Genomic DNA, 24,753 nt, shown 5'->3' on the forward strand with positions numbered 1-24,753 from the left:
CTGTGTTTTTTTTGCAACTAAAGACTCAAATGTTATTTTTAATCATATAAATAAATAAATAGATCTATATTGTAATTGTCAATTACAAGAGAATAAATTTCTGAACATATATATGTTAATTATTGAAGGTATATCGATAGAAAGCAAAAGCGTGTCATGGTTTTAAATATTTTAAGTTTTTAAATGTATATTTGTAATTGAACCTACTCAAAAGAAATTCTGAGGTGAAAAATTCAGTCTGCTATCCCACATATTAAATATACAGCTTGACTGTTTCCATTGAATTAACTGATAGGACAACTGTTTTGTTTTAACTAGATAGCACTTTTATTAACTCATGAATGTAAATTGCCTATATCATTGAAAACATAGTGGAACATGTTGCTTTTTGTGAAAATTAAAATGTGACAGGGTTTGTTCTTCCCAATCAATGATCTGCTACAAAATATTCTGAATGAATGTTACGCTTCATGTTAATTCATGTGATACTATTTTTATCAATGTGTTTAATGTATTTGCCCAAGGAAGTATCCTGCTCTTACTATGGCTATTCACGAAGCTTATGTTTGTTTGTTTAAGAACACTGATGTAGAAACCTAGTACTTGGAATCCTGGTTTAATTTCAACAAAATAATGCGAACATACTGTTCACTTTACCAGAATTAATTACCCTTTTATCCTGCCAATTAAAAAAAAAGTCCAACAGTTGAGCTAGAATTGTATTCTGGATGTATTGTATCCACCACAAATGCATTCAAGGTAGCCAGGATACCTCTCTGTGACAGAACTAGCCTTTTCTGTGTCCTTCAGGTGAGAGAACTCTGTGAAATGTATGGGAAATTAATGCATTAAGACACATTTAAAAATTTTAAAATAACTTACGGGTGGTCCAGTATCCCCTTTGGGGCCTATCAGAGTCTCCATTTCGAGCATTGTGTTAAGATCTTCATAATAGTAATAATCATAAAGCTCAGTTTCATAGCTATTTTCAATGGTATAAGTGCCATCAAGATCAATTTCCCCTTCCTTCCTTGGATCAAGGTGGTTCTCCACAGGGAGTTCATTGGTCACTCTATATAAAGTTGTGTTGAAAGTATGTTGCAGTTCCATGAGTTCATTAGTGTGCAGATTTGCTGTAACATCCTTCTTGTGATGATTAATTGTTCCTTGTTCTATCTGTGGGAGAATAGATGCCATCTTCTTAAATGGTGAGAGACCAGTTTCTCCATTGTCACGTGTGATATTGGACACATTTGAGAAACTAAATTGCTCATTGGTATTCATTCTTGCCTCACTGAAGTGTTGATCGGTCACAGATAGTCTTACATTGGCCTGAGTATGTTTCTCAGTGACCGTTTCTTTGGCCAGAAATCCATGGCTCATGAGATCCACAAGAGAAGCATTCCCCCAAAGAAGAGATGTGAGCTGAAGCCCTGACTCCTGGTGTTCTCGTTGTTTATGCACCGTTGCCGATGTGTTATTGGTGACATGTGGCAGACTTTTGTCATCAGTCAAGGAGTGCTCCGACAGTGCTGGTTCACCAAATTGTTTGAGCAAAGCAGAGTTTTCCAATATTTTTGATGGTTTAATTGTTGTTCGTGGAAGGCTTGTTTCAGGCCGGTATGTGTCTGCTTGGCGACATTGCTGTCTCATATGTGTGCAATAATTTGAAGATGCTTCTGCAGAAGGAATAATATCCAACTGACATACTCTTCCTTCAAAACGGACAGAATTATTATTTATGCTTCCTAAGGTAAACACACTGTTTGAATCAAAGGTCTGAACTTCTGAAAAAGTCTCTCTGCTAAAGCATTTCTTTCCACACTCAACAAACATGGAGACAACTTTACTGCTAACATCAATGGCAAAGGAGTGCCACAATTCATCGTGAACACTGTAGTTGAAAAACACAGACTGCTTTCCTCCAATGTGCACCGCTGTTTTTTTAGGCAGCAATTGAACTCCTAATTGCAGTCTGTTTTTATTTCTAATGCTGAAGAGAAATGCATTGTTTACTCTATGTGACTGTAACCCAATTAATATTGTAAATGGCTGTACTAAGTTGACAGGAAAAATTTTCAGGAGAGGTGACTCAACATACGTGTCATTGGTTAAAATGACACCTGATTCTGTAAATCGAACCCCCTGAGGTAGTGCTGTAGATGATGGTGGTACAGCAGTCACCGATGATGAGTGTCTTACATCTTTGCCTCCAAGGCCTACTTGACGAAGAATATCTATGCCTGGAAATTTAAAAAGAGAGAAAGAGAGAAAGAATCTTACTCTTACGCATTCATGTGTTCATAGATATGTTTGAGTATAAGAAAATCTTTCTTGCTGATATCAATAGTGATTCCTAAAATACACATGCTCTATTAATAACTAATCTCCAGGGAACTAGAGAAAGGAAGGGGAAAGGCAAGACATTATATCCAATAGTTGCATAAGACACGTATGTGCACACCAGTATCTGCAAACCCAAATTTAAGTAATGACTTCATTTAGCTCTTATATGTACAATATAGGCTTAAAGACATCAAATTGTAATTTTTAAACATTTTATAGACTGAAATCACATAATTATTTAAACTAATTTTTAGGCCGTTTTCACTTCCATCCTCCCAGGAGTTTACATCTCCTGAAGAAATGCTCCTGATTCTAACCTCTACCCAGATCACCAACATCCTTTCTGATGGTGCCTGCCCAAAGGAACATCTATCTGTTGGTGGCGATCATCATGCTTTCTCCTCTCCCTTCCTCACTTGAATTTTATTTTCTCACTCTACCATAGCAAATGTATCCAAACAATTTGCAGACTGTATTTTAAACATTTTTATATAACAGAGAATTTTCTAATTCAATGTTTATCATAATGGTGCTTTTCCAGATGTAGGCTGCATGTAGAGAAGTTTCACATTTGGTTCATTATTAGTTTTCTAGAAAATCCACTTGCAAATAATTTTATAATTTCTGAATGAAGGAATTTCCCGTCGCTGGATGCTGATGATTAAGTGGTCAGAGTAAGCCCTCTGGAGCTGACGGCTTGTAATGTGCTATTACTGTAGCATTTGTGCTTAATTATACGAGCCCTGGTGGCCGAGTGGGTTATGAGTTGGGCTGCTAAGCATGAGGTCAACAGTTCAAATTGACCAGTGAGTTCAGTAATAGTTAAGTATATCTCTGTAACCCCATCACGTGATTGAGTAGAACCTGCCCAACACTAATGGGGGAACTGGTCAGTTTGTCATTCCTCTGTGTCTAAGAGTGCCATCTCAGAAGTAGGAGAGATAATCTGGGATGCTCAGCAAAGAACAGCCACCAGCGGAGTGTGAGTGAGTCCTGTCTGAAGGTGCACCCGAAGCTACAGCCCGGAGCGCAGACACCATGAGGCTGTGAGGCAGGGCAGTGGTGGACTTCTGAGTCCAAGGAACACCATAGAAGCCAAAGGACTTTGTGGCTCAGAGGCTGAGGGTCAGAGAGACTGGTGGCTGCTGGCTGAGAAGTGCCACTGCTGTGGTCCAAAGGTTGTATCATTAAGGTTTTCTGATCCTGGCTTATGGTAGGTAACAAATCCCCATAATCATGGGGATTGTGTGGGAGTTCTGTGCAACCATTGCAACGAATGTCCAAACTTGGCAGGGAAATGGATTCTCTGCCTCTGCTGAGAGGTGGAGTGTCATAGAGGTACCGCTGGTTCAGAACAGGGGGAAGGAGCGATGGAGGGTGGCAGCATGTCTGACCTCAGCCTCGAAGCAATCAGTCGTGGGTGCGTGTGCAATTGGATGCTCCTACTTTGTGCAGCCCAGAGGTGAATGTGGCCCCCACGCCATTTTTGCATTTATATTCATGTCGATATATCTTTTCTTAAGTACTATTTTTATTTGAGTTTTCTGACAAATAGTTGGTTTTTCAAAAATCAAACATATTTGAGCATTTATTCAGTCAATTTGGTTATTGAATGAAACCTACCCAAAAGTTGTGTATTACTCTTTTGATAATTTGCCACATTATTGAAGAAGACTTTATATAGAATAATTACACCAATAAATTTTGACTGGCCTATGGTTTTCTCTTATTGTATTTCCTTTACTGGACTCTCTTGTTGTTAGTTGCTATCAAGTCAGTGTAGCTTAGAGCATTTAAATAACTTTGGATTATCATTTTACTCAAAAGTTAGATTAAACTCAGTTGTGTAAATTCACTTCTTTTTCCTTTAGTTATGAATTTATTCATATTGTTGCTATGAGTCAGCATCTACTCAGTGACAGAGTTTGCTTCTTGGTGTTTGGGTTTGTTTATTGAGACTTTCTACATACAGTGTCAACCAGTGCTACTCTCTTACAAGATTTTTCATTTTTTTTCTTTATTCATAGTTCTCTACCTCATTTTTATAATTTTGAATATTTTCTCTAATTTCTCTTTAGTCAATAACATTATTGATCATTTCAAAAAGATTTGCCCATACTTTCAATCATCTTTGCTTGTTTTCAGTGTTATTTGTCAATTTCAATTTGTATCTTTATTAAATAAATTTTCCTATTTTGACTTCTTCTCTAACTTTTCTTATTTCTTAAGATGACATGGTTCTTTGTTTCTGTTTCTTAATTTATAGTGAAGTCATTTAAACTATTGATTTTTATGAGTAGTACTTTAGCTGAATCCTAAAGATTCTGATATATGCTATTGTCATTCTTGTTGTTTTCTGCAAACCCTGAAATTCTAATTTGTCTTTTATCTGGGACCCAAGTTGATTGAGTGAATTTTTAAGTACAAGGGCTTCATTTTCCCCAAGGACCCCTCACGCCACGTCACACTGGCAAAGCACTCAGCTTTGAACAGAAAGGTCAATAGCTTGAGGCTGCCAGCCAGTCCACAGAGAAACATGTGGAAATCTGTTTTCATAAAGATTGTAGAGCCCTGGAAAACCTGTGGGGCAATACTATTAGACCCTACAGCAATGGCACTCAACCTTCCTAATTCCGCGACACTTGAATACAGTTCCTCATGTGGGGATGACCCCCAAACCATAAAATTATTTTCGTTGTTATTTCATAACTGTAATTTTGCTACTGTTATGAATTGGGCGACCCCTGTGAAGGGGTTGTTCGACCCCCAAAGAGGTCACGATCCACAGATGGAGAACCGTTATGTCTGAATCAACTGGATGACAATGTGTAGCTTTCCATTGTTGGTTTTATTAATATTCCCTTTTCCAGTATCATTATTAGAATATACCTTAATATATTGTGATCAAGGAATACTGTGTAGTGTGTCTGCTTTATGTTCTTGAAACTCTATTGTCCTAATGAATGTCTATTTTCTAAGAAATAGTCCCTTTTCAATAATGACCCATAAGCACTTTCAACAATGTTTAAGGGTACAGAAATTAATATATTTCAATTAGCTGTATCTCATTGTTATTGTTGTTTATCCTCCATTATCTTTGTTTACTATCATACAATTAATTGTCATAGACATAGATACATAGAACCTCTCCCTTAATATATCTCTTTGGAGTTTTACATCTTGAAACTCTCTCCAAGTATTTGTTTGGCCTTTTATGTCTTAGGATTTTCAATGTATGAATATTGATTATATATTATGCACAGAATATATATTTATATTGTATGTAATATAGAATGCATTTTCTCATGGAGACAGATGAGGCTTTCTACTGCTATAAAGATGTGCGGTTGTGGAAACCCACAGGGGCAGTTCTCTCTGTCCCGCAGGATTGTTGTGAGTCAGCATCAACCCAATGGCTGCAAAAGAATATGCTGTGGTCACAGAATTCATATATGTTTGATGCTTGCACAGCATGGATTTGAACCACACAGATGCACTGAAAAATGGACTTTTCACATACTGTACGATGGTAATGCTCCCTGTGAACAGTAAAACGTAATCTCTCCAGGATTTGATGCATTTTTTCATTATATTAGGTGTACAATTGTAAACCTTGAAAAATCTAATGAGACCCAGTTGAGTGTCATTGATGTTGAGTGAAGTGTTCTTGGGAAGTAGGGGAAAAAGGATGACATTACACGAAAAAATTGAAATGCTTGATTTGTATCACAGATGGAGGTCTGTAGCTGAAATTGTGCCCTTTCCAGACAAGGGAATTCAGTGTAAGGACCACTGTAAAAAGCAACGGAAGCTGGTCAAGCCATTGCTGAAGCTTTGCCGGCAGACAGTTTTACAACATACAGTTAATGTGCAGCTCTCATGTTGGTGCAGTATTTCATAAATATATTTACTATATATAATAAAATGTGCATTAATTGACTATGTACCAGTAAGGCTTCAAGTCAACAGCAGGCTACTAGAGGTTAAGTTTAAATTTAGCTAATTCACACTGCCAGTCTTTGAGGTAGTTTCCTGAGTCATTTCTTTATTGGTAAATTTTATCTTTTATTAATTTTCTCAAGAAAGGTCCATGGGAACAACATTTCTTGAGTGTTCAGTTTTCAAGTGTTTGTTTGAAGTCTTATACTCTTAAGTGTCATTATACTGAAAATTACTTGCTAATACATTGTTTTCTGGAGTAACTATTACTCCAGTGTATTCAAGGTTATAATAGAAAAATCTGAAGTGAGCTAGATTTTTTTCCCCATATTTATAACTGACTTATTTTTTTTCAAACCAACCTTTCCCAAAGACTTGTTCTTTAGCTTGGAGATGCAATGATATTTTTAGGCAGATGACACAACCTTGCTGGCTGAAAGTCAGGAGGACTTGCACTTTCTGATGAAGATCAAGGATTGCAGTCTTCGGTGTGGACTCGGACTAAACGTAAAGAAACCCAAATCCTCACAACTGGACCAAATGGAGAAAAGATTGAAGCTGTCAAGGATTTCATCTTGCTTGGATCCACAATTAATGCTCATGGAAACAGAAGTACAGTGGCCAAGAGGTGTGTTGCATTGTGTAAATATGCTGCCCACGGTCTCTAAAGTGTTGAAAAGCAAGGATGTTACGTTAGAAAAGCAAGGACGAAGGTGTGCCCGAACCAAGCCATGGTATTTTCAATTGCCTCATATAAATGTGAAAGTTGAACACTGAATAAGGAAGACCAAGAAGAAATGATGCATTTAAACTGTGCTGGAGAAGAAAGCTGAATGCACCATGGACTGCAGAAAGGACTAACTGATGAGAGTATGTTAAAACTACCTTGCAAGATGTGGAACTACCTAACAAAACCCGGAACTTCATTGCAAGATGCTGAATTACATACCACCTATGAACATAAGTGGCTGCCTTTTGACAGACTAAAAGCCCAGTAAGGAATGTTGAATCTCTGCAAAGTCACTGAAAAGAAGTCAACCACCTACCAGAATGGCACCTAGAAGCTGCCCGGACATATCTGGAGAAGCCTGTTAAGACCTTGTCCGAACTTCAGAATGACATCAAAGAGCCAGCAAGACCACCTGAGATACAGGAGAGGGAAAACAAGAAAACTATGGGAAAAATTAATTCAGCTAAAAGTTGGTTCTTTGAAAGAATTAACAGAATTGATAGACTGCTGGCAAACCTAACCAAAGAAAGGAAGTAACAAACGAAAATTTCAAGGATGAGGGATGGAACAGGGGACATTACAACGGACCCTAATGAAATCAAAAGGATAATTACACAGTACTATGAGGACCTATACTCTAACAAATTCAACAACTTAGAAGGCATGGACAAATATTTTTAAAGTATAATCCCTCCCTAGATTATCCCAGATGTATGTCAAGAACCCCAACAGACCCATAGCAATAGAAGAACTAGACAAGGTAATTAAGGAATTAGTAACCAAAAAATCCCCTGGGCCAGATGGCTTCACAGGAGAATTCTACCAAGCATTCAGGGAAGAACTGACACCAATCCTACACAAATGCTTCCAGAACATAGAAAAAGAAAACTCCCGAACTCTTTCTATGAAGCTAGTATAACTCTGATACCTAAAGTGGGCAAGGATCCCAAAAGAATTGAGAACTATAGACCAATATCCCTAATGAACATTGATGCAAAAATCTTTAACAAAATACTGTCCAATAGAATACAAAAGCAAATTAAAAAATAATTCACTATGACCAAGTGGGATTCATACCAGGGATGCAGGATGGTTCAACATATGAAAGACCATCAGTATCACTCACCACATTGACATGAAAAACTATAATAACCACATGATGATCTCAATAGCTTCAGAAAAAGCATTCAACAACATCCAACACACATTCATGTTTAAGACACTCAAGAAGATAGGAATAGAAGGAGAATTCCTCAATACCAAACAAGCTATATATAAAACAACCAACAGCCAACGTGGTAGTTAATGGAGAAAAGACAAAACCAATTTCACTGAAAAGGGGGACCAGACAAGGATGCTCCTTGTTCCCACTCCTATTTAACATCATACTGGAGGTCCTAGGTAGCAGCATAAGACAAAGAAAAGACATCAAAGGTGTTCATCTGGGGAAGGAAGAGGTGAAATTATCATTATTTGCAGACAATATGATTCTATGAATCGAAAATCCCCTACACTCCACAAGTGGAGGGTTGGAAACAATAGAAGAACATGGCAGAGTGGCAGGATACAAGATCAACACACGAAAGTCTACTGGACTGCTCTACACACTGGACAAGCTCACAGAAGAGACAATTAAAGAGGTAGTGCTCTTTACAATAGCCAAGCACAAATTTAAATATCTAAGAATATACCCGACTAAAAAAATGAAAGGTCTGTATGAGAAAAGTTATAGAACACTGCTACAAGAAACCAAGAGTGACCTCAATAAAAGGAAGAATATTCTATGCTCGTGCATTGGCAGATTCAATATAGTAAACATGTCAGTTCTGCCCAAAGCACTATATAAGTTCAATGCTATCCCAATACGAATACCACCTTTGAAAAACTGATCACCAACTTCATATTGAGAGGGAAGAAGCCCAGAATTATCAGAGAACTCCTCAACAAGAAGTACAAAGTGGGAAGGCTTGCTCAACCTGACTTTAGCACATATTATACAGCCCCAGTAGTCAAAACAGTGTGGTACTGGTATAATGGCAGATATTCAAACCAATGGAAAAGAGCTGAAGACCCAGAAATAAGAACATCAGCATACAGGCAACTGATATTTGATAAGGGCCCCCAAAAATATCAAATGGGTAACAGATGCCCTCTTCAATAAATGGTGCTGGAAAATTTGAATTTCTACTTGCAGAAAAATGAAGTAAGTCCCTTACCTCACTCCATGCACAAGGATAAACTCAAGGTGGATCACAGACCGTGAGATAAAATCCCAAATGATTAGGTCCATTAATGAGAGAATTGGGACAAACCTGAGAACATTGGCACAGGGAATATATAGGCTATCGGAAATAGGGAAGGATGCAAATACAGAGGAGTCACAAATAGACAAGTGGGATATACTGAAGATAAGTCAGCTGTGTACATTGAAATAATTCACCAAGAGAATAATAAAAGAGCCCACCGACTGGGAAAACATCTTTATCAATGACACATCAGACAAAGACACCTTATTACAAAAATCTACAATACTTTTCAAGCTTACAATAAGAGAAAAACTAACTGCCCGCAGAGGGGGTGGGCAAAGGACCTGAATAGAAGTTTCACAGAGTATGAAATCTGAGTGTCCAATAACATATGAGAAAATGTTCCCTATCATTAGCCATAAGAGAAATTAAAATTAAAACAACCAGGAGATTCCACCTAACACTCTCTAAGATAGCCCAATCAAAAAAAAAATCAGAAAGCAACAAGTATTGGAAGGGCTATGGTAAGATAGGAACTCTCATCCACTTCTGGTGGACCTATAGATATGTACAGCCACTAAGGAAATCAACTTGGCAATTTCTAAAACAAATGAAAATTGAGCTACCAATTTCATACCATGGAAAATGACCCAGCAAACCCCCTACTGGGCATATACCCAGACGAGGCAAGAAACAAACCATGGCCAGACATCTGTGCTCCAATGTTCATCGCAGCACAGTTCACAATTGCAAGGAAATGGAAACAACCCAAATTTCCATCAATAGACGAACGGATTAAAAAATTTGGTACATACATACAATGGAGCACTATGCATCGCTAAAAAGCAGTGATGAACATGAACATGAAGCATATCGCTGCATGGGAAGAAGTGGAGAAAATTATGCTAAGTGAAGTACGCCAAGCACAAAAGGACAAGTACAACATGAGTCCGCTGAGGTAAGTTTATAAAAGCAAAGAAATATGCAAAAGGGACACAAGGGAAAAAGCTACTGAATACAGACACTCCAGGGCTGAGGTCCAGGTGGTATGGCAGGGGCCAGACCAAATCCAGGGGTACATATGGTAGCCAACTAAAATGGAGGGGGTTAGAAAGGAGAAGAAGAAAAAAGATAGAGATGTGTGGCAGTGGAATAGGACACTGACCCAACCAAGGGGAAAGAGGGACCTGTCTCCATAGGGAAAGAGGGACCAGACTTAAATCCGGTGTTCTGGGATGCGAATGCAGCACCCTGGCTTGGAGAGGGGAGCCAGTGGAAGGGCCTGAGGGCTTGGCCCCAATACCAGCTACATGGACAACTGCCCCTCCCCTCAGAAGAATTTACTTTTGAGCACTGCACTGAAGCTGCAGCTCAGGGAGAGAGACATGTCTGATCAGAGCACATGGGAGAAATGAAAGGGAGGAAGAGAGAGTGGAGCATATCCTGGCTCATCAGGCCTGGAGGACGATATCCCCACTCTGAACAGGCAATGCAGAGTGGACCATATGGCTGATCCCACTGTGAGACACGACGTCCCTTGATGCACTAGAGACTCAGTGTCACCACACCGAGGCACCACACTAAGGGCATGTGGCAGAGGGAAGGGGGAGCAGAGCAGAGAGCTCCGAGGGAGTGCAAAGGATATACTTTGGGGCCTGAGCATGGCACCCCATCGGACTCAGCTGGAGGACATGCCTAGAGGTCAAAAATCAGACCTTGATCTATTGATAGGCTTTTCTTTTTTTTAATTATTTTTTTAAAATTTATTCTTTTCTTGGTCATTGGTTTTCTCTGTTGTTGTCATCATTGTGTTCTCTTTTGTTCCTTTGTCTTGCTATGCCTTATTTTTGGTGCATATTATTATCTCTATAGATCTATCTAGATAAGATAGGCTGGTTGAACAGTCTGGAGGAGAAAACAATGGGACTGATGGTTCCGGGAGGACATGGGAGAGGGGAAGGCGGGGGAAAGAGGTGATATTGACCAACCCAGGGACAAGGGAGCAACAAGTGATCCAAAATCAGTGGCAAGGAGGGTGTAAGAAGCCTGGTAGGGATTCAGCAAGGGCAACCTAACCAAGAGAAATTATTGAAACTCAAATGAAGGCTGAGCATGATAGTGGGACAAGAGGAAAGTAAAAGTAAATAGAGGAAAGAAGTAGGAGGCAAAAGGCATTTTTAGAGGTCTAAATACAGGCATGTACATATGTAAATATATTTATATATAAGGATGGGGAAATAGATCTATGTGCATATATTTATCAGTTCAATATTAAGGCAGCCGATGGACATTGGACCTCCACTCAAGTACTTACTCAATGAAAGAACACTTTGTTCTATTAAATTGGCATTGATGATGTACACCTTCCCTACACGATCCTGAAGACAAATGTGTGCATAAGCAAATGTGGTGAAGAAAACTGATGGTGCCCAGCTATCAAAAGTTATAGCATCTGAGGTCTTAAAGGCTTGTGGGTAAACAAGCGGCAATTTAGATCACAAGTAACAAATCCCACATAGAAGTAACACACCAGCCTGTGTGACCACGAGGTGTCGAAGGGATCAGATATCAGGCATCAAAGAACAAAAATATCATATCATTGTAAATGAGGGTGAGTGCAGAGTGGAGACTCAAAGCTCATCTGTAGGCAACTGGACACCCCTTTATAGAAGGGTTGCAGGAAGGATACGAGTCAGTCAGGGTGCAATGTAGCAACGATGAAACATACAACTTTCCTCTAGTTCTTGTATGCTTCCTCCACTGACCCACCCCCACTGTCATGATCCCAATCCTACTTTACAAACCCAGCTAGACCAGAGGATGTGCACTGGTACAGATAGGAACTGGAAACACAGGGAATGCAGGACAGATGATCTCTTCAGGACCAGTGATGGGAGGATGGAGGGAATGTGGGGTAGAAAGGGTGAACTGATTACAAGGATCTACATATAACCTCCTCCCTGGGGGATAGAAAACAGAAAAGTGGGTGAAGGGAGACAGGAGAGGGAAGCGGGGAAGGAGGGGGAAAATGAGGACCTGATATCAAGGGCTGAAGTAGAAAGCAAATGTTTTGAGAATGATGATGGCAAATGTGCTTTACACAATTGATGTATGTATGGATTGTGATAAGAGTTGTACGAGCCCCTGATAAAATGATTTTTTTTTAAAAGGCCTGGGTAGAGAGACTGAACTCAGAGCTAGGAACCCAGGAGAAGACATCAGATCCTGCTCTCTCCAACCCTACCCAGGTGAGCACACTGATGAAGGCCATGCCTAACGGGACTAAGGGTCCGTAACTGATAGGATGCTGAATTGATCTTGTGTTACCCTTATAGCTAATTACCTAAGTTAGTTTTAAGACTGTTAGATTGTTTGATGTGTGTTTGAAGTGAATAAACCGAACATTCAAAAATGTCAAAGCATATTAAGTAATTATTGAACGTGCTGCTCATGGCACTAACAAATCTATCTTGGGAGAATTATGGACAGAGTACTCCTTAGGGCAGAGGCTGGTGAGACTGTAGTCCGGGAGAGATCAGCCCTGGAGAGGACATCATGTTTGGTAAAGTGGAGGAGCGGTGAAAAAGAGGAAGGCCCTCTACAAGATGGACTGACACAGTGGCTGCGACACCTGGTTCATGCACAGAACAATTGTGAGGATGGTCCAGGGTCAGGCAGGGGTTCATTCTGCTGTGCATAAGATCTCTGTGGGGTAGAGCCAACTGGAAGGCACCTAACAGCAACACGGCCCAATAGGCATCATGCTGAATAGAATTCCCCAGGTACAAAGTATACCTATCCCCGATAGTTACGTGTTTTTGTCAGCCAAGATTCAGTGAATTATATTTTCATGAAATAATATTTCCATGAAATATATTTGAATAGTTGCTCTAATTTTTACATTTGTTTTTCTTCTTCAAAAATTCCAGTTCCAAGTAGTTGAATCTTCATTGTTGTTTTCTATACATATCATTTCTCTGCTAATCTTTATAATCAATTTTTCTTCAGAGTTTTTTAGTTTGATTTTCAAATTTCCGCATTTACAGTTTCTACAGTGTCCAACTTTGCAATTTCATCTTGACTTATGGAAAGGTGTCCTTTTTTTCTTTGACTTCTGCAAGTTCATGATTTATTTATATCCCTTTACTATCTTGTCATCTCTTGCTTGAGTTCTTACTTTTCTGTTTTATGATCTTCATTCATAGAGATGGCTATTTGCCATTTCCCTTCTGCCAAAGGATTTGGTGGGAATTTTCACCATTTGGTAGGAATGAATTTTGTGCACATCCTAACTTTGTCCCTAACTTTTTTCCTTATTGTTTTTTTTCATATTTATGCTCTGTCAACTCCTTTTAATGATTCATCATTTTATACCCCCAACAATTTATAAAAAGATGCTGACCATGATTACTTTCCAAATCTCAAACCCCAAAGCCTCTGCTTCAGCATGATCAGCATTTCTGTCAACAGTGGCTCCTTTATATAAACCATCTTCTTCTCTGAACCAAACTGTGCCCACATCTGCTCACAGCTCCTCTCTTTTCTGCCACAGTATCCCCCCAGCACCCATTGCAACTTAATGCAGACTGAATTCTTCACTTCAGCTAGTGTATTTTAGCATATTTTCCTGAAATCTGTCCATACTGTCCCATTTTGCAATTATCTGTACTCTTTCCTGTAGTTCCCTGGGCAGCTTCTGGTCCCCAGGTCCTGCAGTTCTTGCGCACCAGGGTTAAAGGCTTTAGTACTTGGGGAATGTACCTCACCTTCAGGTAGGTTAGTTGTGATGGCGCTTGAAGACTTTTCTCCATGTGGCCCGTGCTGTTCTCAGAATGTTTTCCATCACTGGGATCAAGTCAGTTCTGACTTATAGCAATCCTATAGGAAAGGGACCAGTCCCTGGAGAAGGGTATCGTGCTTGGTAAAGTGGAGGGACGGTGAAAAAGAGGAAGCTCTCCATTAGATCCATTGACACCTTGGCTGCAACAATAGGCTCGGGCCTCTGAGCAATTGTAAGGCTGTCATGGGACCATGCAGCGTTTCTTTGCGCTGTGCATAAGGCCACCATGGGTTGTAACCAACTTGATGGCACTTAACAACAGCAACAACATAGGAATCAAGGAACTGGCCCTCGCCTTGTCCGCCCGCAGAGCAGCTGGTGCTTTTGAGCTGCTGACTTTGAATTGGCAGCTCAACACCCAACTCAGGGTTCCACCAGGGGTCCTCAGAATGGTTAGGCGTCTGAAAATTCACATCCTTCCTGGGTTTGCTGTCATTTACTCCATTTCTTTGTTATGCGATCCAGAAACAGGAAAGTAGTATCTCATGATTTCATGTTTATATTTAAAATCTCTGCCCGTTTAAAGTCGATGCCCATTTCACAGATCTGAGACACAAAGGGATTAAACACGTGACCAATGTCATACAGCTGGTAACTGATGCAATCAGTCTGACGTCAAAGTTTAAATTCTTAAACGGCTCCACCACACCACCTCACTGATTAGTCATGACAGAGTGACTGCTCCGCCACAGAAATGTCACAGAGGGGTTACACTCTGAGTAGCCACCTGAATTGGCATTGGATGGAAAAAAAACAATTTTAGTAGCTTAATCTTTCATACCTTACTGTGAATATGTTTAGCAATACTTTCTTCAGACCTTGGTAAAGGAGGGAAGAGAGCGCTCGGGAGGGGAAGGCACACTGCAGAAGGCGGGAAGACCCAAATGAGGGAAGGGTTCTGTCTGAGAGCAAGCTCTAGTGTGTAATTTAGACCTGATCCTGGAGATCACGAAATTATAATTTGCAGCTAAATTTAGAGATTTTATACTAATGTGTACAGCAAAAAGTAAGTAGATTTGTTTTGCAGCAAGTTACTCAGTGCATGAGTGGCCTCACCCCCAAAATAATTCCGTTTGTGTCCAGTTTAAGCCAGTTACTATTTAAAGAATGTTGATTATTAACCGGTGCTCTCTAGATAAGGTCTTTTTAAGGAGACCTGGTGGCATTGTGCATTAAGCATGGGGCTGCAATCCCCAGGGCCAGTGGTGCAAACGCACCAGCCACTCAGCAGGAGAAAAGTGGGGTTATACGCTTCCATAAAGGTTAGTCTCTGGAACCGTCCGGGGTAGTTCTACTCTGTCCCTTCAGGTTGCTACAAATTGGAATGAACTCAAAGGCAGTGGGGTTTGGTTAGTGGTGTTTGGTTACTATGTTCTCTCTTTAAAAAAAAAAAAAAGAATAATGTAACATCAGAATTTATAATGAAATATTTCTATCTACAAGCACTTCCTACAAACTTTACTGTATTAAGTAGAAAGGCCCCACACAATGATGATGTGGGTACTTTTGTTATTCCCATCTAGCAGTTGTGAAAGCTAAGTTGCAAAGAAGTTAAATAATTCGCCCAGGGTCATCCAACCGGGACGTGGCCGAGTGTGAGTGCAGCCTGGTCTCTCGAGTCAATCTCTTTAGTGTGGTAACTAGCAGAACTGACTGCGTCTCCATGATGCCGGAATGGAAGATTAATGGTGGTGTCACCAAGACAACGCTTTGTTCTTCTCACTGTAAACACTCGGCATCCTGACTTCATCCAAACCATCGATTCAACAACCACATATGCTGACTCATAAACCTCTGTTCCAGGCTTTGCATATCCAATTGCCTATTGAATTTATCCAGTAGGGATTAAATATTCCACAAGCATTTCTAACCCAATGTCTTTCCCCTCAAATGTGTTCCTTTTACTTTAGTGTCTCTCAGTGTAGCACACCACAGCCACATAGTAGTCAGAATAAACATCCATCATGTGAATGAACACATGTCACTCTCATTATCAGACCTTCTCATTAAATAAGAATTCATCCAAACTCTCTACATGAACTATGAAATCGATACTACCTGCCCTCTCCAATACTTTCTCCTACCCTTTTCATCACAGTTTACATTACTCCGACCAAACCGATATCTTCTTAGGCCTCAAACCCACTAGACTCATTCTGAACTCATACTATTTGTATTTACTGTTCTCTTTGCCTGAATTCCTCTTTATTCATTATTAATTTGCAGCTGCAGTTCCATACATGGTATTATTTGATAACCTAACCTCTTATCCTTCCTCATCCAAGACCATGTAGTTCAGTGAATCGAGGTAATTCTAGAAACATCTCACCTCTCAGGCCAGCTCTGAGTGAGAAAATGATCCAGTTACCAGATCCCACTTATTTGCAAATGCTACGGCGTCTCTAAGACCACCTTCACCTTTGATAGCGATGGTAACTTTGGAAGTCTCCAACATCATTCTCAGGTTGGATGACTCACTATAGAGACTCATAGAATTGACTGAAAGCTGGTAAACTCAATATTAGGACATAAGACAATACAGGTCTACAGATTAAAATTGGCTAAGGAAAAACAGATGAGTGAGAAAGCAGCTTGTCCTCATTTAGTGACATCATGTGTAAGGCTAAGTTTCCTGGTAATGAAATATTGAAGCTCATTCAATATTGAGTGTCCAGTGCCTTAATTGGGGCTCTGTCCCACTGATCATACACAGAGCTACCCTAGAGGATAGAGTTGAACCACCCCCTAGGAATTTCTGAGACTATAACTTCATGGGAGTAAATGGCTGGTGGTTTTGAACTATTGACCTTGTGAGAGTAAATTTATGCAGTGTAAGAATCACCTCAAATCAACCTCACTTCCATCAACTTCTAGTAACCCTAACGGAAAGGTTATAACTGCCCTTCTGTGTTTCCAAGACTTCATGGGAGTAGAAAACCTCATCTTTTTCCTGAGGACTGGCTGGTGGTTTTGAACTGCTGATCTTGTGGTTAGCAGCCCAACACGTAACCACTACTGCCACGAGGCAAGTATGATAAAAATAAATAAACCGATATTTCTATGAAGTTGTCACTGACTTATAGTGATACGATAGAGCTGCATATAATTGGCTCTTTAGGGTTTCCTAAAATGCAAATTTTTACAGAAGCAGACTGCCACGGTTTTCTCCTGCAGAAAAGCTTGTGGGTTTAAATTGTGGACCTGCTGATACGTGTACCAAATGCTTAGCCCTCCACCATTAGGACACCTGAGGAATAGTAACAGAATAGTAAGGGAAACGCAATATTACATTGACTTCCAAATCAGAGATTATGTTGTTTCTTAGTTCAATTCTGCTCGATGTTTGGAAAGATAAAGCCATATATTGCCCAGGGCACTCTTACTTTTAGAACCCGACACAGTCAAATAGAATCCTGAAAATCTGAGTGGCATCGCTCTGGAAGAAGAAGGAAGACAACTGGAAATGCCATGAGCAGAAAAGTTTCTCAGACTTGACCCACTTCCCTTAGCTGAATGTAGTCAGTGTCCTTTCATTGTAATAAATAATTGTTGCGATTATGATACCAAGTCAACTCCACTTCATAATGACCTCGTGTACAATAAAACTAAACATGGCCCTGTTCTGCAGCATCCTACTCAGAAGAATGGCTTTGTTTCTGTACATTGTTGCAGCCAGTGCCGATCCATCTCATTGAAAGTCTCTCTCTCTCCGTCGCTCTCTCTCTCTCTCTCTCTCTCTCTCTCTCTCTCTCTCTCTCTCTCTCTCTCTCTCTCTCCTGACCCTCTGTCACATCTGGTATCTTTCTCCAGGGCCTAGGACTTGCTAGTCCCACAATTGCATGAGCCATATCTTTGAAAGAAATCTTTCTATATATGTATTTTATATGCACTTCATTAGTTTCATTCCTCTTGGGGAACCAGACTATTATAATAATGTTATCTATAAATGTTTATTATCTTCATAGTTGAATGTTTTCATATAGTTGATAAGACATGGATAGGCAGTTTTCTGATATTTTCTGGTTTTGACAAGATGTACCTGGCACCTGCAATGACGTCTCCTGCTACGCATCCTCTTCTCAGTTCAGTTTGGATTTCTGGGAGGTCCCTGTCAATGTACAGCTGAAGTCATTTAAAAATCACTGGCATACAATTTTTCTGGCATTTGATACTATTGATAATATTTGATTCTTTTCAAATTCACGAGGTTGCCTTTTTAGAATAGCATTAACAGGGATCTCTTTCAGTTGCCTGGCCAAGTAGCTTGCTTTCTAGATTTCTTGACTAGAACGAATCCACGCTGACAGCACTACATCCATTTGTTGAAGCACCTCATTGTATACCATCACTCATGTTGCTGGATTTTTAACCAGTATATTGTAAGTTGAACTTATTCCTTCTGTGTTCATCATTCTTGGTGGTATGCTAGCTCTTAACTTGATTGATCATTAACCAATCCTTTGAGGGTAAAATGACCTGTGCATTTCTTCCATTTTTTTTCATGTTTTCTACATAAAACCTTTTTTTGGGGGCTCATAAAATCATTTGATAATGCAAACCAGGGTTTCCTTCCAGTTCTTTCAGCTTTAATAGATGCCTATTTATTGTGTTCTTCCTTTTTGTTTTCTAACTCCAGGTCTTGGGAATTTTATTAGAACCATTTGCCTTGCTTTTCATGCTGCCTATGAAATCTGTCCAGTTCTCCTACTTCATTCTATATCTGTTTTCGTTAGTTATTCTACAATTAAAAAAACATTTTAGAGTCTCTTCAGACAAATTTTAGTATTTCCTTTCTTTCATGTCCTTTGAATGCCCCTTTCCTTTCCACCTGTAAGATGTTCTTGATGTCATTCCCATAGTTTTTACCTGTGGCCGGAGCATCAAAGATATCCTTGTGATGGCTACTGAATCCAGACAGGATGTGCTCACAGTCATACTTTGACTGTAGTGGGATTGCTTTCATATCATTTGGTCTTCCTTTAAATTGGCATATAATCAATGGATGATCTGTTCTATAGTTGCCCTCTGGCTTTGTCTTGGCTGATGATATTGAACTTATCCCTCATCTCTTTCCATAGAGATGGTCAATGGGATTCCTGTGCAATATATCCAAGGAGGTCCATGCACTTTTAAAAAGTAATTATGATGAATGAAGCCATTGGTATGGTAGACTCTCATCAGGCAATTGTTTCTATCATCAAGATTGCCTTTTCTAACATCTGATTTTTCTTCTTTTCCAATTTTGGCATGCCAGTAATCAGTCATTGTTAATGAATCTCAATTTTACATTTAATCGATTTCAGACTGCAGCAGGTTGTAAAAATATTTATGTTCTTCATCATTAACATTTGTGGTTGGTGCATAAATTTGAATATTAACTGGTCTTCTTTGTACACATTTGTTTATTAAGCCATCACTGACAACACTGTACTTCAAGTTAATTTTTGGAAATGTTCTTTTTTTTTTTTACAATTAATTCAATGCCATTCCTCTTCACTTTGTCATTGCTAAACTATATGATTTTAAATTTAAAATGTCCACTGTCCATTTATTTCAGCTCATGAATACCTAGGATTATTCTGTTGTACTTAGGTTTGAAATGAATCAGAACCAACCTGACAACACCTAGAAACAAAAATACCTAGGGTACTTATCTGCCAAAATGTCACTTCACTTTTGACAACTTCCAATTTTCCTTGGTCCATATTTTAAACATCCACATTCCAATTGCTAAGGATCCCAACAGCTGTTACTTCTCATTCTGAGTCATGGCACATCTATAAATGAGAGTCCCCAAAGCTTTCCTCCATCTGTATTATTAAAGTTAACTTTACCTTGAGGAGGCAGTTCTTCCTCAGTCACACTGTGAATGCCTTCCAAACTGAGGGACTCATCTTCCGGTACTGTATCTGACAGTGTTCCACTGTTGTCCATAAGACTTTCATTGGCTCATTTTTGAAAGCAGAATGCCAGGTCTTTCTTCCTAGTCTGTATTAGCCTGCCAGGTTCACTGAGTCTGTCCACTATGGGTTCTTCTAGTGGCATTTGAAATACCAGTGATTTAGCTTCCAGGATCACAGATAGTAACACAAAAGACCCCACAGTGCAACAAACTAATAGATCAGTCATGAGTTTGACATCGTTCAGTGAGTTCCTGAAGTACATTATCAGACTAAAGAGTGGTCTTGGAGACCTGTGAACTTGCAATTGGTATTCAAATTGAAGGCTATCTTAAAGACCTTTGAACTTGTGGTTGGTATCATAAGCTAACTTTACAATATCTCTTAGTTATTTTCCTCATTGTTGATCTATCTGCTCACTCCACAGCATTCTACTCTCTCGGTAATTTTTACTCTTCCTTAATTTTCTTGCCATCACAAAGCTTATCTGTTTTATTACCTATTTCCTTCAGAGCCCTGATACATGACTAAAGACCAAGAAGAGATGTGACTACCCTCCAGTGCCAAGCTTTCACTCATCCTTCAAGACTAAGTTCAAATGTCACTTGTTACATCTTCAGCGTAATTTACACAGCCCTGGAGCCCTGGTGGAGTAAGGATTATGAGTTTAGGCTGCTGAGTTGCATGGTCCACAGTTCAAAACAGCTAGCAGTTCTCAGGAGAAAGACAGGACTTTCTACTCTCCTAAACACCTACAGTCTCTGAAACTCACAGGGGGCACTACGCTGTCTTACAGGGTCACCATGAGTTGGCATCCATTCAATGGCAATCCATTCGGAGGTTGTTTTGTTTGTTTGTTCGGTTTTTGGAGAGCCCCGGTGTAACAGTAGTAATGCGTTGACTGCTAATCCGAAGGTCAGCAACTTGAAACCACCAGTCGCTCTGCAGGGGAAAGACAAGACTTTCTACTCCTGAATGAGTCTCAGAAACCCACAGAGTCAGTTAGTTCTACCCTGTTTTATAGGTTTACTCCAAGTCAGAGTGGGTTCGATGGCACTGAGTTTTGTGGGGGTTGGCACAGTAAGTGAACTTACTTGTTACAGACCACATTGCTAGTAAGTTTTTCAACCCGGCCATAAAAGAGGCTTAGGAACTTCTGTATCACCATGGATGTATTAAAAGAGGCAAACATGTTTTTGTTTTTTTTAATTCTCAACTTAAATAACACATAATCTGAGCAAAGAGATTTTTTTTAAACCTTTATAAATGAGAAAAGGTGCTTTAGGCGCATGTAACCTTCCTGGTAATGTGCCCATAATGCGTTTTGGCAGCAACGATTTGGACCTACTGCAGCTAGAATGAGTTGTTTCTCTGCTAACAATAAACACACTGCGGGCTAATTTCTATGCGAAATACTCTTCTTAGATACAGGATTCTACACAGAGATTTCTCCAAATGTGGTTTTCACACCTAGGGCGTATGAACCCGAGAGTGCATGTTGAGAAGTAGCTACACATCGTGCAATGGTGGAATCATAATGTAAAGATCTTGCAGCTAAGCACACTGGGAGACATCCCACCAACACAGAGGAGTGAAGAAAATGTACTAAATGGTGAAAAATGGTATCTGTCAAATCCTCAGAAAATCCTACCTTAAAATAATTAATTTATAGAATGCTTTTTGGCTACAAAACTTGCTTATAAAGCAAATATAAATTTAGATCTATTAAAAAGATATCTAAAACAGTTACCTTAACTGCTAAAATGTAATGGAAACCTGAACATACAACAGATCACTTACACTTATTTCTGCTATATTATGAAATCTCACAAACTGAGAGTAAGGAAAGGCAGTTTGAAACTGTCTACGTAAGGTGGTGAAAGAGATAAAGATGGGGAAGTTATCAACCAAATGTTTCCGAGTTGAAAAGCGCATGAAGGAATTAGCACAGCTGAAAAGGCTGAAGACGAAGGGCCTGCAGAGGCAGATGCAAGTAACACCTGAGCCAATTTCCATAGAAAAATCCTGCAAAGGCTGAAGCACTGGAGGCGCATCTAATCACTGATTTAGCAGTAAATTAATGAGCTTTCGATAAGAGCCAAGGAAATTGGCTAGAAGTTTGTTCAAGGCACTTTTAGACCGTAGCAGGGGAGGAAAGGTTAATTAAGTGGAAACAGTGGATACACTGGAAGGTGAGTATCGCGGGATCGTACATAGCACTGCTCTAACGGAAACGTTGGCTGACTTTAGCGGACAGATTAGACATCAATAAACTGTCCCAGTCAGGTGGCTTGAGATTCGAAGGCAGAGCAGCGCCCCCCGGGGAAGCTTGCTCTGTGGCTCAACTCTGGGAAGGGCCTGTCTCGCTTTGACTGCAGCTTCTCAGCAGCCTTCCTGCGGGCTGGCGACCATTGCCTCCACTGGGGATTTGATGCTTTGGTGCCGAATCTATTCTTTTTCTATCTCAAATGAGGTTGCTTTTGGAGACTCTACATGAATATACCTCATCAGCATAATGAAAGACACCCTATTCACAAAGCAGCATATATCCACAAGTATAGAAATTGGAATTTACAAAACATGGGGGCACAAAATAGGGGACAGAACTCAATCAATAGGAGGATTCAGGTAAAATCTGCATATTAATGATGAGACTGCCCTCCCCCACTAAATTGTAAGTATAATGGAAATCAGGATAATACCTAATTAGGAAATTGAAGGATTCTTCTCCCAAGAACCCTTGAGCCTCAAATATGTGCAATGCAACAACCAGATAATCAGCTAAATTCCTACCTAATTATTCTCTCTATAAAATATCCTGGTTGACAGACCCACCCATGCAAAAAGAGTTTGGAAGTATATTTTTAGCATCTAACTTTCAAATAGCAGATAACTATATAAATAAATTCTCCCACATAAGACAGACCAAAATAAAAATGTAAAGGGACTGACAGTGCCAGGGGACATGGGAGAAGGGGGGGTGCAGGGAAAGGTAGTGGTGTTAACAAATCCAGGGACAAGGGAACAACAAGTGATCCAAATCGGTGGTGAGGAGGCTGTAGGAGGCCTGGTATGGTGTGACCAAGGGTAATATAACCAAGAGGAATTACTGAAACCCTAATGAAGGCTGAATATGATAGTGGGAAAAGAGGAAAATAAAAGGAAATAGAGGAAAGAGCTAGGAGGCAAAGGGCATTTTTAGAGGTCTAAATAAAGGCTGTACATATGTAAATATATTTATATATGAGGATGTGGAAATAGATCTATGTGCATACATGTATAGATTTAGTATTAAGGTAGCAGATAGACATTGGACCTCCACTCAAGTACTCCCTCAATACAAGAATACTTTGTTCTATCAAACTGGCATTCCATGATGCTCACCTACCCCACACAATCGCTGAAGACAAAGCCGGTGGATAAGCAAATGTGATGAAGAAAGGCTGATGGTGCCTGGCTATCAAAAGATATAGCATCTTGGGTCTTAAAGGCTTGAAGGTAAACAAATGGCCATCAAGGTGAGAAGAACAAAAGATGTCCCTGTAGTGAATCATGTGTGATTAGAGACCTGCTCTCACACTACAAGCCACTGCCCTGCTCACCAAAAGACAGATGGTTAACACTGCAATGCTGCTGTACCAGAGCCCAGAGTGGCATGCAAGCACTGTCAACCCAGATATAACAAAACAAAACATGTAAATGAAGCAAATAAACATGCCATGAATCAATAAGTATAATGTGTGATGTCTCAAAGACAACAGACAATATCAACAGATAGATAGATAGATAGATAGATAAAAGAATGGCTTCAGCAAGTGACCAAAATAAAGGATCAGAAAGCATTTCTCAAGAAGAAATGCTATGGAGCTATCTGATAAGGAATTCACAAGACATAAGTAGATAATGCCAAGAGTTTAAGGAAAATACTGACAAAACTCTAGAATAAATAAGGAATACAATAAAAGAACAGATGAAAAAATAAATAGAAAACTAGGAACCACAGAAATTACTCAATAGAAACCCAGAGAGTCAACACCAAAATTATGAAGAGAGAGCTATGAAGAATTCAATCACTGCACAGTAGAATCAGCAAAATAAAGGACAAAAACCCTGATGCAAATTTTTTAGAGAGTCAATAAAAAAAGAATGAAAAACTAAGAATTATGGGATACTATAAAAGAAATAATGTATGTGTAATCAGAACCCAAGACCAGGAAGATACAAAAGAAACACAATTTTTAGTTTGTATTTTTAGGATTTGCTGGCTGAAAACTTCCCTCATATCATGAAAGACAATAATATGAGTCCTCAAGGAACCCCCTATGAGATAAACAACAAAATAAAATAACCAAGATATATCAGATAACAGAATTTTCCAAAACCAAAGACAAAGAAAGAAAAATAAAACATTCCCTACAAAGAGGAACCAGCAAGACTAAGTCCTAATGTCTTAGCAGAAGCTATGCAGACAGAAATGCAATATAAAGACACATATAAAACCGTGCAAAAAATTACCAACCAAGAATTTTATATCCAGAGAAACTGTCTTTCAAATAGGATAGTGTTACAGGATATTTCCAGCTAGGTAAACAGAAAATAAGGGAGAAAAAATTCAGGGAATTTAATTTCCTTACATGACCAGAAATACTGAGTCCTTCTTACAAAGACCTAACAAAATCAGACAACAACCTCTGAATATCCCCCATTTATGGAATTTTTAAAATAAAATAAAACTACAAGACTGAAAACAGG

The 24,753-nt window shown here is 39.4% G+C and overlaps 1 protein-coding gene across 2 annotated transcripts in view; it reads right to left on the bottom strand.

Annotated features, from left to right (window-relative positions):
• Positions 1-24,753, bottom strand: part of COL24A1 (collagen type XXIV alpha 1 chain) — a 400,055-nt gene that overhangs the window by 356,616 nt on the left and 18,686 nt on the right. For both annotated transcript variants that reach the window (XM_075557916.1, XM_075557926.1), the window contains exon 3: positions 883-2,243. In XM_075557916.1, coding sequence (XP_075414031.1) covers positions 883-2,243 — 1,361 coding nt within the window. The remainder of the gene's footprint in view (positions 1-882; positions 2,244-24,753) is intronic.

The sequence above is a fragment of the Tenrec ecaudatus genome, chromosome 1 (genome assembly GCF_050624435.1).
Source record: "Tenrec ecaudatus isolate mTenEca1 chromosome 1, mTenEca1.hap1, whole genome shotgun sequence".
Taxonomy (NCBI): domain Eukaryota; kingdom Metazoa; phylum Chordata; class Mammalia; order Afrosoricida; family Tenrecidae; genus Tenrec; species Tenrec ecaudatus.